Genomic DNA, 14,038 nt, shown 5'->3' with positions numbered 1-14,038 from the left:
AGGTTTGTTTTTATTGTCACATTATGAAAATTGTTATGTTGTGTTTAATTAAAAATAAACATCCTGTTGAACCCTCCTGTCTGTGATCATTTCTGGGCAAATTAAAAAGTAGTGTGGAACAAAATAATCTTAACTGAAAGGTCCACTTACATCCTGGCTTTTTCTGGACCTTTCAACACCAGTTTGTTCAACTCTGTGGTCTTCATTCAGCGAATGGAACTGTGGTTGTCATCGTAGTACCATCAGCAATGACCCTGTCACTGCTTTGTTAATTCATGTTTCATTATTGAATGATTCTTACTGAAATGCAGAATGGCATTGTTGTAGCTGGTCGAGGTAGAGCTCATTTAATTATTGATCACATTATTATTATTTTTGCAACGAACTAAAGCTGTTAGATGAATAGAGGAGTAGAAGTATAAAGTAGAATAAAATGAAAATTCTCAAGTAAAATACAAATATTTTAAGACTCCCCCACATAATAATAACATTTGTTGATACCAAATGAGCTCTGACTGTGAGAACTGAGCAAACTTCATATGGTGATAAAGATTGTGAGATTGGTTGAAATCTCTATAGCTGAATATGTTCAGAAAAAACCCCAACAGTGCCTTCTATGTCTGAAGAAGCTAGCTAAGTTAGATGTTGACTTTGTTTTATAAAGCTGCACAGATGCAAACAGTCTTTCAAACCCTCAGTTATTTCTCTTCTAAAATCCAAATATCAGCTTGACCACTCAACCAAGTTTTGTCTATATTGCTTTCAACTTATAACCTATTTTTTTTTCTTACTTATGTACTCTATGTTTTCACATATATATGTCACTGCCTTGTCTGTTTTTTAAATCTTGTGTCTGAGAACAAATACAGTTCTACTTTAATGGACTTGATATGTTTGTTCAGTCAATTGCATAACAGCTCTATTACATTGTTAGCAATGGTTTTCTATGTGTATGCACAATGGCAGATCATTCCATTCTGTCTCACTATTCAATATCAAGAAATTTGTGTTTTTTGTAATACATTCTCTACAGTATGATTCAACTCCGGCTCGCTATGTGGCGCCGCAGCACCAAACCGTCCATCACCCCTTAAAACCAAAGAAGAAGAAGTAGCGTCAGAAGAGCAGCATGATGGGATATGAGAGTCCTCCGGCGGCGCGCTGCCGCCATGTCACCTAGAGAGAAACATTTAGTGATTCTTCTAGCTCTAGGCATAATTACTCTCGCTTTTTATTTTATTCCTACATTTATTTTCGTGACTTTAATTATCGCTGTGTGTTGTATTGTGTTTTACTATCTCAGCGGAGAACCGCTTCCCGCCAGGCTAGGCCTCAATCCGCGACCTGGAGTGAACCTCCTGTCCGTCCTCCGGCGCTGGTTGTGGGGTTGGGGGGTAACCGGCGTGTCGGTGGCCGCGCGGGGGAGAACCAAGAGCGGCAGAAACAAAACCGAGCTCCGTGACGCAGAGGGAGACTTCAGAGAAAGGATAGTTGAAACTGGGATTTATCGGAGGGAAACCTTGGCAAGTGACTCTTTTCTTTTCAGCCCTCGGGATTTCCTCATGGGGAGTTACATCGGGAAACCCGAAAGTCCAATCGCCGGCTCAGTGAGGCCGAGAGCGGGGAGAAACCCCCGAGAGCAGCTGCGGGAGAAACTGTCCCGACCCAACCATGCTGTCTACAGCCCCAACAGGAGGCTGTCTTTTGCTGGGTGAGTTCATAACCAAACCACGTTACAGTCAGGAGGCGGTGGCGTCCAGGAGATAACGGTTCAATTTCTTGGCGGTTTTTTTTAAACGTTAATTATTAACGTTAAGGATACTTAAAATGTATATAGTAGCTGCCTCTAAAAGGGATACTGGATAGAGAAAATAGCAATATTGTCAATCTGTGAACCAGAATAATGGCTTCTACTTCTCAGAAAGTAGACATCTGTGGGATCACAACAATATCTTTTATTGAAGATGTGTGTTATTGTATTCAGGTAGCATGCATCTACTCTTACTTTATATTTGTTTTTCAGGGAGCCTCTGGGCACAGCTGGCAGATTCACCATCACCCCCCAGCGTCACTATCCCTTGCAGCAGCAAGGAGCCTCCTCGGTGGGAGTCCTGCCTCCTGTCCAGTGGGATTTAGGCTTCAGGAAGAAGAACATCCTCAGCCCCCGAAACTCTCCGGCTATCCTCAGCCCCGTCACTGTGAAGATCGCCCGGCCGGACCACCACCACCACAGCTCCCCCAGGTCTCTAGATTCGTGTTAACACTTAATCTGCAGCCTGATTTTGTTGGTTGTGTTGCTGTGGCTTTGCTGTTAGAATGGTAACTCTGACCAGACCGTTTTTTTGTTTTTTTTAGTTTGGACCATCTGAGTTGTGCAGGGCTCCCCAGGGCCCCCGTGGACCCTTGCTCCAGAGAAAGTGTCCTCAAGGTGCTGAAGGAAAGCCGCAAGAGAGAAGTGGAGGACGAGGACAAAAGCTTCACAACTGAGCAGAAAAGCAAAAGAAGGTACGAAGCTGAAAGGAGACTCTGGTGTTATCAAACTGAATACCTTCTTGCGGTATAAGTGACATCAGTCTGGTTAGCGAGGCTACAGGAAACTAGTCAGCTTTCCCGTAATAACATGCATCAATATATTCCAACTAAGTGCTCTGTAGGACCGTGTTCATACAGTCAGTCAGTTGAAGTGTTATGCGTGTTTGTAATCCGTTCCCATTCCCCTATAGGCGTAATGACAGCGGTGGAAGTGCACACTCTGCTTTTGAGCCTCTTCTGCCCAACGGGACACCATCACAGCTGGTCCCTAAGTAAGTTTAACTTTTACTGAAGTGACGGCAGTTTTACTGACTATGTATTTAACGCTGTGAAAACACTGTAAGAAGTATAGTGGGGCCGTCTAAATGTAGGTGGAAATGCTTTCCTTTCCTTTCTGCAGGCCAGGAAACCTGAAAAGAGGGATAGCCTCTCTGGCGGAAGACTCCATCATGAAGAGGTCTCGCACATCCTCCATCAGCTCTGGCAGTGGGGCCCATGCCCCAAGAGGAACCCCGGGCACAAGGAGAAACCCCATCCAGAGCTCCTACAGTTCTTCACTAGGCCTCAGCCAGGTAACGACTATACACTGCATTAGAGTGCACATAGCCCTGCACAGATAGAGGGGAGTTATTAAGCTTTATCTCCATGTTTTACAATTGCAGTGGAAGAAGCGGTCAGCACCCAGCTCCCCTCTGTCCAGTCCCGGATCATCTCGCTCGGAGACTCCAGAGGGAGCCTCCAAAAGACCCAGGTATGTCTCTCTGCCGCGTTCCTGCTAGTTGTCCACATTCAATCTAATATTACAGTTTGTAACTTGTGGTTTCATTACCAGAGAGGACGACGGGCTGTCTCCGAGCTCAGCATCCTCTGTGAGGTCAGACCAGGCGGCCTCAGACAACCCACCAGTTACTTGTAAGTCCCATTTATGTCCAATGGCTGTCTTGTGTAGTAAACAAATGACTTCCTCAGACTCAGACGTGCGGCTCTGCTGCAGATTATGCAGGACTGTTAACATTATTGACAGAACTTACTTTGCCCAGTGTGTGAAACTCTTGACCTGATTAACAGCAGTGTTCCCGTGTTAAGCTGTTGACATAAGATGCACGTCAGTAATCTCCTGCAAGTTCAACATGGTACCAACAGCTAGAGATGCACTGATCTGACTAAATAATAATTCAGATGCCTCAACTCGGGTTAGACACTAGAGTTTAGGTCATGTCTGGGCGATACTTGATCCACTTAACGGGGTCAGTATTAGTGCAGATACTGATCCACCATATCGGATCAGTGCGTCCCTATCCAAAACTGAGAGTTGGTTGTATGGAAGTAGACACTATGTTATGTCTTTCAGTTGGATTTAGTTTCATTGTCCTTTTTTTTTTATATCGCAATGTTTCAGCCAAACTGACTCCAGTCCCCAAGGTCCCAGTCACTACCTCAACAGACTCTGCTGGTAGTGGTGGAAAGAGAAAACGCAAGATCCAGCTGGTGTCCAGCCACCGGGATGATCACATCTCTCTGGTGAGGAGTGGTACACTGTCAGACTTCCCTTGTTTATATAGTCCTGCGTTACAGCGACCTAGATTTCTCTTCTTAACTCCCTGTGTTCATTGATTTTGCAGCCCCCGCCTCCGGAGTTGGGCTACACCATCACTGTGAAAGACCTCGATGAAGAGAAAAGAGCTGCCCTCAGCAAGATCCAGAAGGTCCTGGAGACGCCCGGTGAGTGGAAGCAGCCACAGGAATAAAACATTTAACTCTTCTTCTTTAACTTCTGCACTCGTTGAGTCATGCTGCATGGTTTCCCTCTATTCACACATACAGAGTCAAACACTGGAAAAGTCACTGTGTAATAGAGTTAATCTTCCTAATAGTAAAGCAGCTTTTCATTTATTGCCTCTGCAAGCCACCAGCCTGACCTCCCTGTTGATTTGTCCTTGTTCAGCTCCGGAGCCGGAGAAGTCTGCCTCCCCCCCGGCCGCCATGACCACCCAGCTCGGCACCTCTTACAGCTCCACCAGCACCACCACCCTGAGCAGCCTTCTAGCAGCTCCTCTGCCCACGGCCTCCAGCTCTGCCATCCCGGTCATCAATCTGGACCCCAGCCCAGGCAGCAGCGTCAGCACGACCCCCGCGGCCCCGAACCCACTGCTGGAGGCTCTGAAGATGAAGATCAGTATTCCTTCTAGCGCCACATGTGCTGCATCCACTACACCGGTACAATCCAGTGGCTTAACCCTGAAGGTTTCGACTCCAGTGGTGACCCCACAGCTCCCTCCCGCCTCCCAGTCTCATTCCTCCTCTGCAGGTGTGGCGCAGCCCTCTGCCTTTACTCATGTGCTGGGTCAGGTCTCTAAGGCTTCCAGCGGCACTACACCTGTCACAGGAACAGGCTTGTTTGGATTGGCGAGTCAGATCAGCTCCCCCACTGCTTCTTACACGGCCACTGCGACTGCTCCAGCCAGCAGCTCGGCGTCAGTCGGTAATACCAACCCTCTGCTGGCTTCAGGGTTCAAGCCAATTTTTTCTGTCACCACCACCTCCACCCCCGCAGCTACTTCAGCCACTGAGAGCAAACCTCCTGCCCAAAATTTCAAGCCCATCTTTGGAGCTGCCACTGCAGGCTCCGGCTTTGGACCACCTCCACCCTACACAACCACAAACCCAGCTTCTACAGTTTCTTTAAGTGGCGGATCCTCAATGTTTGGATCTACAAGCAGCACCATAGTTACCCCATCCGGTTTCCCCGGCATGACCAATGTCCCCACCTGCACAGCCTCCACCAGCTCCATCCCCACCACACAGCCTGCAGGCCAGCCAGCTGTGAAATCCCTCTTTGGAAACTGGTCTGCACCATCCACAACAAGTACCAGCTCAGAGTCAGTGCAGGCCCCTAATACAGGGAGCACGTTTCAGTTTGGAACTGCTACCACCACTACTGCAGCCGCCCCCGCTGCTGCCAACACCACAACCTCCAGCAACGGGGCTTTCGCTTTTGGTGCCACACAGCCGGACCCTCAAGCGGCAAACCAGAAGGTGTTTTCCTTTGGCCAGGCAGCACCCAGCCAGAACACAACCACTGCTTCATTTGGAGGTTTTGCCATGACCAACACGGCCGCCACCACTGCTGCCGCCACCACCCAGTCCAACTTCGCCTTTGGAAAGCCGTCGTTTCAAGCAACGGCGGCGCAGTCGACCTTCGGCGCCTCAACGGCAGCGCAGTCAACCTTCGGCTCCTCAGCGGCAACGGCAGCACAGTCAACCTTCGGCTCCTCAGCGGCAACGGCAGCACAGTCAACCTTCGGCTCCTCAGCGGCAACGGCAGCACAGTCAACCTTCGGCTCCTCAGCGGCAACGGCAGCACAGTCAACCTTCGGCTCCTCAGCGGCAACGGCAGCACAGTCGACCTTCGGCTCCTCAGCGGCAACGGCAGCACAGTCGACCTTCGGCTCCTCAGCGGCAACGGCAGCACAGTCGACCTTCGGCTCCTCAGCGGCAACGGCAGCGCAGTCGACCTTCGGCTCCTCAGCGGCAACGGCAGCGCAGTCGACCTTCGGCTCCGCAGCGGCGGCGCAGTCGACCTTCGGCTCCGCAGCGGCGGCGCAGTCGACCTTCGGCTCCGCAGCGGCGGCGCAGTCGACCTTCGGCTCCGCAGCGGCGGCGCAGTCGACCTTCGGCTCCGCAGCGGCGGCGCAGTCGACCTTCGGCTCCGCAGCGGCGGCGCAGTCGACCTTCGGCTCCTCAGCGGCGGCCCCGAAACAGTTCAGCTTTGGGGGCAGCGGGGCGGCCTCATCCACACCTTCTAACACCGCCCCTCCTCCTTTCCCTTTCGGGTCAGCTGCTGTCACCACAGCAACCAGCTTTGGGACCCCAGCTAAACCAGCATTTGGAGCCAGCGCCACTGGTTTTGCTTTCGGTAGTACCACTGCTCCCTCAGCTGCACCCTCGGGCTTCGGTGCAGCGACTCAGACTCAGAGCTCCTCAGCAGGCTTCACATTTGGCAGCGCTGCTCCTCAGCAGGCTCCCTCCGGCCCCGCTCAGCCAGCACCCGGTGGATTTAACTTTGGTGCCGGGATGCCATGCCCCCAGTTTGGAACCCCGGCCCCCAATAATCCTGCACCACAGATGGGAAGCTTCAACTTTGGGGCTGCTGCTACTGACAAACCCGCATTTGGTACGTTTTTTTATGTTGCTTGTTTATATTTTTAACCCAGCTACAGTGAGATTTCTGAAAGAAGCACATTCAGAGTCAGAAAGACGGGTTTGGCTTTCACAATTAGTAAAATTGAGAGAGTATGTCATCTGTCAAACACTCTGGGCCATCAAAGTTCACTATTTAAAATTGGACATCAATGCTATACAGGCACAGGTTCACTGCCTCACGTTTCAGTGTCTGTGGCCTCTTGGTCAAAAAACGATATTCTGATACCTTTTCAAGGACTGGTCTACATTTGTTTCTGTCCCAGTAGAATTGAATGGTGTATCCACGGTTATTTTTGGTTTGTTCACGTTGTGTACTGCTCTCTGTGCAGGGACGTCTACCCCATCCTTCGGCCAGAGTGCTGCTGCTGCAGGTCCCATTCCCTTTGGAAGCCCTGGGACTCCAGTCCAAAACTTCAACGCTGTTCCTTTTGGTAAGTCATGAATGCTTTTTTATTTGATTGGGGTGGCAATCGTTAAGCCCAGCTGAGCAGGCTTTTCACAGCAGGTAAAGGGTGTTGATGATTAGTAAAAGCTGTTGAGCAGCGGCTGAGCGACTCTCGTTCTTCAGAGACCGACCATTAAATTAGCTAAATAAAATGATAAACAAGCGGTGATGTACTCGGCCAATCGCTGATATATTCGTCTGTACACCAAGCCCTAGTAGCAAGATGCTTGCCGTGTTTCTTACCCCATGTGTTTGTATACTCGTACACTAGAGAAGTTATCTGCTCCCAACATAGACAAGACTCTGGCAGAGCTTACTGTTACGTCATTCAGTGTAATCACCAATGTGGTGTCAGGAGCCATGCAGCTCAAAGTTTACGACAGTGTGGTCTGCTTTTAGGTTATATCTGACCCTAACTAAATAAAATTCAGAGCCTGTTTTGGGTGAATCCCTTGGGAAACTCGGGTGCAACCCGAACTGAAATGTATGTGAAATTGTTAGAAGTAAAAAGAAATGTTAATTTGGATCGTTAGAAATGACACGTCCTGTTTGTTTTTATCCACAGGGTCTCCAGCGACTCCCTCCTTCTCTATCGGAGCCGGATCAAAGCCGTCTGGAGCTCGCCAGAGGCTGCAGGCGCGGAGGCAACACAACAGGAAGAAGTAACCGGCTACATGTGTCCGGCACCGCTTTCACAGGACTCCAGCTGTCGCTGCTCCGGTTAATCTGGCTAACATTGCTCTGTTTCTAAACCCAACACCCCCCAAACAACCGGGCCGAAACCATGCCCTCTGCTCCCTTCCCCTCCTCCGGTGGGGTGTGCTGGCCACGAAAAGCATTGCGTTTGCAGAGGAGTTAGAAAGAGCACACCGGCTGGTTGAGTTAATGCTGCCTGGATGACTACATGACCCAGAGAGGGAATGTAGCAGTGAGGAGACAGAATCCATAACAATGTACTGTACTTGAAGAGAGAAAAGACAATTCAGTAGTTTTGATTTTGAACAAAAGCATATCCAAAGTTCTCTTTTCTTTTTTTTTTTTTTTTTTTTTATTATTATATAGTATGTGGACACTCTCATTGGTTCGTCTTAAGGAGGAAGTTGAGTCAGGCAAAGACACGGAGCTCACGGCTCAAACGTTAATTTTTTTTACGTGAAGCGCTCGCTGGTTTGTATATTACAGAGTATTTGAGTGCATTATCTGAATGAGTCTGAATAGGGCGGAATGCTCGGTTGATTCAGATAAGGTACACAACACTGCAGTGTAAATGTAAAGTTATGAGACGTTTGCATTTTAAATTATTTTTTTAATTGGCTCTCTGACCCTGTAAATGAATGTTTTCTACACTTGAAGGGCGACTTAGTAAATGTCTTAATGTAGTTAGCGCAGACCCTTGTGTTCCTTTTTTTTGTTTTCATACTCTTGTCATTGCAAGCATTCCCAGAGTCCGCTCATGGACGGCCTTGTTTTTTTTTGACTGCCAACACTGATGTAATGAGCAGGTCAGTGATTAGGATGACTTCTCTTAACTTGTGCTGACTAAACCAAAGCCAACTCTTCAACTTCATGCCTGTGAAAAGAATCTGTGATCTCATCTTTACATCCTGAGATGTGTGTTTGTGCCAGACTACCTCTCTTTCCTCCAGGCACTGAATCTGTGTTACTTCACTGAGAAAGAAATCTGACGGGATCTACTAGATCGAATTAGATTTTACCTTTTAACTACTGTTAATACAGATGTACCTTTAATGAATACAGTGAGGTTTTCAAACATCTGCAAAGCAACATATTATCCCACTTCTGGAATATCGCTATTATATTAGGTTACACCACATAACCATAATTTACTAATAATGGTCTGTTTATCACGGAAATTCTCACTATGATACAGGGATTTTTGTAGTCTCTACTGTGTCTCACTTGCACCACGAGTTGAAGAATATTGTCAAACATGTCAGTAAAACCATTAATGTCGGCCGTCAAAGTTATTTTATTAAAATGATTTCAGTTCTTAAAAAAAAAAATCACCTCTTGTGAAACGTGAGCAGTATCTGATGCAGTTTTTTGATGGTGAATTTTGAATTAATAAAAAATAGAATTTTGGATGTAGATGTTCCAACAAGAACACAAATTACATCCGCAAGGTCCCATTATTCTACTGTTCTCCCATGATGACTTCATGTGACTCGTATACTTACCAACCATACTACATACTAATATTAGCAGTATACAGTTTTTTTATAGTTGGTATACAAGAGATCTTCATAGTTTTATTACTGTTCAATACAAACCAGTAGAAGTGCAATATGTCTGTTATACAAATAAAGTCAAACTTAGACTTTAAAATGCCATTAATAAACTTAAAGAATAATTATGTTTTGTTTTCTGATAGACTAATAGTTTGAGGTAATGAAAATGTGAAGTGATTAACAGTGCAGTTATTGCAAATGTAAGGTAATCAAGTAAAAACTGAAAAAATAATTGACTATGGATAATATTAAATAGAATTTGAAGATGACTAAGGCTAACATTGCAAGTAGCTGACTGACAGCAGTCTAATTACAGAATATAGGTTGGCGTTCAATCTATTAGGTACTGCTACATCCTGGTAGATATATGTACCTATTAAAAGTACACCACCCATCATTGTTAAAGAAACAGGTTGAGCAAAGATAAAGTTTTGTTTTCTGCTTGTGCAGAGCTCCAAGCCTCCCGTCCGTTAAGTGGCGCTAAAGGCGGCTATCTCGTTTTTTGCCGTTAAACATTTAAACCGACGAAGAAGAAAACAAGCAGCTATCGACGCAGGCGCAGTACCCTCAGTTGCGAATAGTAGCCAAGTAAGACGTTAGCAGTTTTAAAGTACGTGGCATAAAACTTTAGACATGGAAGTAGCCGCACTGTTCGCCGTGACTCTGTTACTGGGTGCACTGATTATTCTGGTGGCATTAGCGGTGGGCAGACGGAAAGAAGAAATAAGAGAGGAAATAGAGCAGGCGGCGGAATTTGCCGGTAAGAGACATTCTGAACGTTAGCTAACGTAACTCTAGCCGGAGTGGTGAGTCACCAACTCTGACTCTCACTGTTCCTGTGGTCTTTGACAACTTGACGCACGCACGTGCATTCATTCATTCATAACGAGCGTGAACACTAGGTGGTGTAACGTCACCTGCTCGTTCACGCCAACACGCGTACTCACGAAGCAAGAAACTAACGCAACTTTAAGTGATGGACCAATCGGCGAAGGTTTCACTGACGGACCAATGGGATGTCTGCTCTTTAGTCTGGTCATTGACTATTAATTATGTTAACATAAATGGGAATTTAATTAGGATTGTCTTCGAGGTTGGAGAAAGTACCCTTTACAAATGGATGTTGTTTTCTATGAAGGGTTTGTTTTGTACAATGGTTCAACCTGAATGACTATTGAAAGACACAAATATCAAATATTTTCAGACTTTAATATAGAAACAGACGGATAGTCTAGCGTTGAAATTATTGGAATCGGGATATAAAGTGTGCAGCAAAATAATTAAACATTTTAGTGTCTGATGTCATTATTACTACTTCAGAGGTTTGTTGTCTGTTACCAGATGCTACAAAATCCATGTCATCGCTATGTCACCTCACCCCGTTATTTTTGTCTTTTAGCTGTAGGCAGCGTAGCGAAGGTTCCTGCATCCAAGAAACCAAAGCAGGAGAAGCAGCGCAGCCGTAAGGATAAAGCTTCACAGCACACTTTTAGTCATCAGCTGTTGGCAGCCTCACTGAAGGTAAACTGGAGCACACGATGACTCTGTAAGACACACACACACGCTGTAAGACACAGACACACACACGCTGTGTGTCTCCAAAACTGCACCAAGTTACAGGACCTTCTCTCACTCAAACAAATCTACCATGTTACTGGAAAAATATAATCCAACTGAAAATTAATTGCAGTATATCCCACTCTATCTAACATGCTTTTATTAAAAAAATGTGAGCTTTATGTGTTCACTCACGCTGAAGAACTTTCACAGTCCACACCGACGTCATTGTGTGTGTGTGTGTGTGTGTGTGTGTGTGTGTGTGTGTGTGTGTGTGTGTGTGGCTGAACTGTGTAAATTTGACTGTCAAAAAATCGTATATGTTAAACAGGGGGCCGATCAATCTGTGCATTTCTAATGAAAATAAAATTGTAATGTAATCAAATGCATTCATTTTATTTAGATAGGCCGAATAAACTGGCAACTATATTTGTGATGCATTTAAATCGTGTGTGTGTTTGTGTTCGTGTACTCTTCAGAGCCACAGTGCGAACGTGACGTGCCTGGATTTCAGCAGTAACGGGAAGTACCTGGCGTCGTGCGCAGACGACCGCACCGTCCGCATCTGGAGCACCAAAGACTTCCTGGATCGGGAACACAAGTGCCTGAGGGCCAATGTGGATCTGGATTACGCAACACTAGTCCGCTTCAGCCCAGACTCCAGGTCTCCCCCCCCTCTCTCTTACTGTACTTGTGCAAACCCTCCTTGACTTAAAGCGTTCCCTATCTACCTTTAAACTTTTTAAAAAGGGATTATTTCTTACAAACTCTTGACAACTACTCTCTAAATCAGGATTTTGTGTGTTGGCCTGCAATATTCAAATGCAGACTGTGTTTTAATAGACACTAGTAAAGTATATAACCAGATCAGAAGTCTGCGTTGGTTCAACTTGAGGTCATTTTTGGATACAGACGCATGTTAATCCCACCACCTCCTTCACTGCAGGGCGTTTATCACCTGGTTGGCCAATGGAGACACCATCCGAATCATTAAAATGGTCAAAAAGGAGGACGGCACTTTGTCCTTCAAAGCTGCTTCTGAGGACTTCCCACAGAAGCACAAGGCCCCCATCCTCAACATCGGCATTGCAGAGACAGGTACACACAAACTGTCTAAAAGGGATAGATCGGATTTTGGGGATTTTGTGACAGCACCTCAACAGAAGGTTCACCTAAAAACATCAATATCTGTTAAAGTGTACGCTGTACTTAACATATTTTCACCACTTTACCTTGCTGTCAGACGGCCCTTTCCAACAGGGTACTGAAACCGTTTCACAAGTGCAGAATTACTGCTGAAAGAAATCTCTTTAAAATGAAGTTGTGTGATGAAAGATGTTTTCAACATCCTTAGAGTTTCATAGGTGGTTTGTCACCAGTCTGAAACACTTGTGGTGCAGACATAACCTGATTCTGTGCTTGTTCTCTGCAGGCAAGTTCATAATGAGCGCCTCCATCGACACCAGCATCCACATCTGGGACCTGAAAGGAGACGTACTGGCCTCCATCAACACCAACCAGATAACCAACTCTTATGCTGCCGTCTCCCCGTGTGGCAGGTCAGTCCCTCCCCGCTCAAAACAGATCTCTACAAAATGATACTTTAAGGGAAGAGAACTCTCTGAAGCTGTTATTGGTGCCAACACAATAGTCTGACCTAATGTCGGCTCGAGCTCGGCCTTGGCATGCGTTCAAATCTATTTTAAAGCTCGACTAAACACCTTTTTGGTTGTTTCTGTCCTTTAACGTCTCACCTTGCTGCAGTGATACACAGGTGTACTCCAGGACCCTGTGACATCACTGCTGGGTGTGGTTACATATGTGACTTGTGTGGAGATGTAATGTGTGTGCGTCTCTGTGCTCTCAGGTTCGTAGCGTCTTGTGGCTTCACTCCTGACGTGAAGGTGTGGGAGGTTTGCTTCGGGAAGGGCGGAGAGTTCAAAGAGGTGGCGCGAGCGTTTGACCTGAAGGGCCACTCTGCAGGAGTTCACGCATTCGCCTTCTCCAACGACTCTAGCAGGTAACGAAGGTGTTTCTGATGATGATACAAAGCCAGAGATGGCTCATAGAAGCCATCTCTAAATCAAAGAATCTCCATTCTCAGCATCTCTTGTTTTTAATATACAACGTGTATTCCTTCCTTTTATTGATCAGAATGGTGACCGTCTCCAAAGACGGTACGTGGAAGCTGTGGGACACGGACGTGGAGTACAAAAAGCAGCAGGACCCCTACCTCCTGAGGACGGTCCCCTGTGTGTCCTCCGAAGGCAGCCGGGTGGCCTTGTCTCCGGACGGACGGGTGGTGGCCGTCAGCGACGGCTGCAACGTGGCCATGTACAGCGCCGCCACCGGCCAGCTGGAGGAGGAGCTGCACGGCGTCCACAGCGAGGAGATCAACGACCTGAGATTTGACATTAACGGGCGCTTCTTGGCGTGCAGCGGCGACAAGGCCATCCGAGTGTTTCACAACGCCCCGGGCTACCGGGCGGCCATCAGAGACATGCAGGACATGCTGAAGAAGGCCCAGAACGAGGCCATGAAGCAGAGACTGCAGCAGCAGATCAGCGAGGCTCAGAGATCCCTGGACACTGTGCTGGCTGCTCCGCTCGACTAGAAGAGACCCAAGAAACTGCTCTCTGATCGTGATCCTGTCTGACTCTGACTGCTCTTCTTTTTTGCAACCTCAACTCACCCTCTGCCACTCAATGATCTGGTCTGGGAATAATGGAATTTGCATGCTGTTTTAATAAAGATCTTTTTATGGAAAAATAAAATTGTTGTTCAGGCTTTTTGTCCCGTTTCAGTTCCAATAAGTGTGTTCTCTGCTGTGTCTGTTTTTTGTATTTGCCTTCTGCAACTTTAAAGTCTGACTCCACTCAAATGTGTTTGGCCTAGTGTTCATTTACTTTGATGTCTGCGCTTCACTGTGCAGAGGGATGTTTGGCACAAGAACACTGTTTTCACTTTAATCTGCTGAAAGTTTCTCCGTGCTCAGCTCAATCATTACATCACCACAACTTACACAGGTATGATGTGGAAACTTTATTTTATT

General features: G+C 46.7%; 2 protein-coding genes across 2 annotated transcripts; both read left to right on the top strand.

Moving 5' to 3' along the window:
* The first annotated feature begins 1,117 nt into the window (after nucleotides 1-1,117).
* On the top strand, nucleotides 1,118-9,224 carry pom121 (POM121 transmembrane nucleoporin). The gene is made up of 12 exons (XM_076101565.1): nucleotides 1,118-1,711; nucleotides 2,024-2,242; nucleotides 2,356-2,505; nucleotides 2,724-2,804; nucleotides 2,933-3,104; nucleotides 3,195-3,283; nucleotides 3,365-3,444; nucleotides 3,932-4,053; nucleotides 4,155-4,254; nucleotides 4,478-6,706; nucleotides 7,065-7,166; nucleotides 7,746-9,224. The coding sequence occupies exons 1-12, from the start codon at nucleotides 1,140-1,142 to the stop codon at nucleotides 7,844-7,846; spliced, it is 4,017 nt and encodes a 1,338-aa protein (XP_075957680.1). The 5' UTR covers nucleotides 1,118-1,139; the 3' UTR covers nucleotides 7,847-9,224.
* A 143-nt stretch (nucleotides 9,225-9,367) lies between these two features.
* On the top strand, nucleotides 9,368-13,760 carry tbl2 (transducin beta like 2). The gene is made up of 7 exons (XM_076101566.1): nucleotides 9,368-10,189; nucleotides 10,829-10,950; nucleotides 11,466-11,650; nucleotides 11,933-12,084; nucleotides 12,419-12,545; nucleotides 12,854-13,006; nucleotides 13,141-13,760. Exons 1-7 carry the CDS (start codon nucleotides 10,063-10,065, stop codon nucleotides 13,598-13,600), a joined length of 1,326 nt encoding a protein of 441 aa, XP_075957681.1. The 5' UTR covers nucleotides 9,368-10,062; the 3' UTR covers nucleotides 13,601-13,760.
* The last annotated feature ends 278 nt before the right edge of the window (nucleotides 13,761-14,038 follow it).

The sequence above is a fragment of the Anarhichas minor genome, unplaced genomic scaffold (assembly GCF_050575085.1).
Source record: "Anarhichas minor isolate MPS153535 unplaced genomic scaffold, ASM5057508v1 ptg000027l, whole genome shotgun sequence".
NCBI lineage: Eukaryota > Metazoa > Chordata > Actinopteri > Perciformes > Anarhichadidae > Anarhichas > Anarhichas minor.
The sequence above is the reverse complement of the archived record's forward strand: the minus strand, read 5'-3'. Positions and strand labels throughout refer to the sequence as shown.

Excerpts from the sequence above, each read along its gene's own strand:
- pom121 (XM_076101565.1), top strand. The coding sequence starts at position 1,140 with ATGAGAGTCCTCCGGCGGCGCGCTGCCGCCATGTCACCTAGAGAGAAA. Across the intron at positions 3,445-3,931 it reads AGACAACCCACCAGTTACTT|CCAAACTGACTCCAGTCCCC; the intron begins GTAAGTCCCATT and ends GCAATGTTTCAG. Across the intron at positions 6,707-7,064 it reads TACTGACAAACCCGCATTTG|GGACGTCTACCCCATCCTTC; the intron begins GTACGTTTTTTT and ends CTCTCTGTGCAG.
- tbl2 (XM_076101566.1), top strand. The coding sequence starts at position 10,063 with ATGGAAGTAGCCGCACTGTTCGCCGTGACTCTGTTACTGGGTGCACTG. Across the intron at positions 12,085-12,418 it reads CATCGGCATTGCAGAGACAG|GCAAGTTCATAATGAGCGCC; the intron begins GTACACACAAAC and ends TGTTCTCTGCAG. Across the intron at positions 12,546-12,853 it reads GCCGTCTCCCCGTGTGGCAG|GTTCGTAGCGTCTTGTGGCT; the intron begins GTCAGTCCCTCC and ends CTGTGCTCTCAG.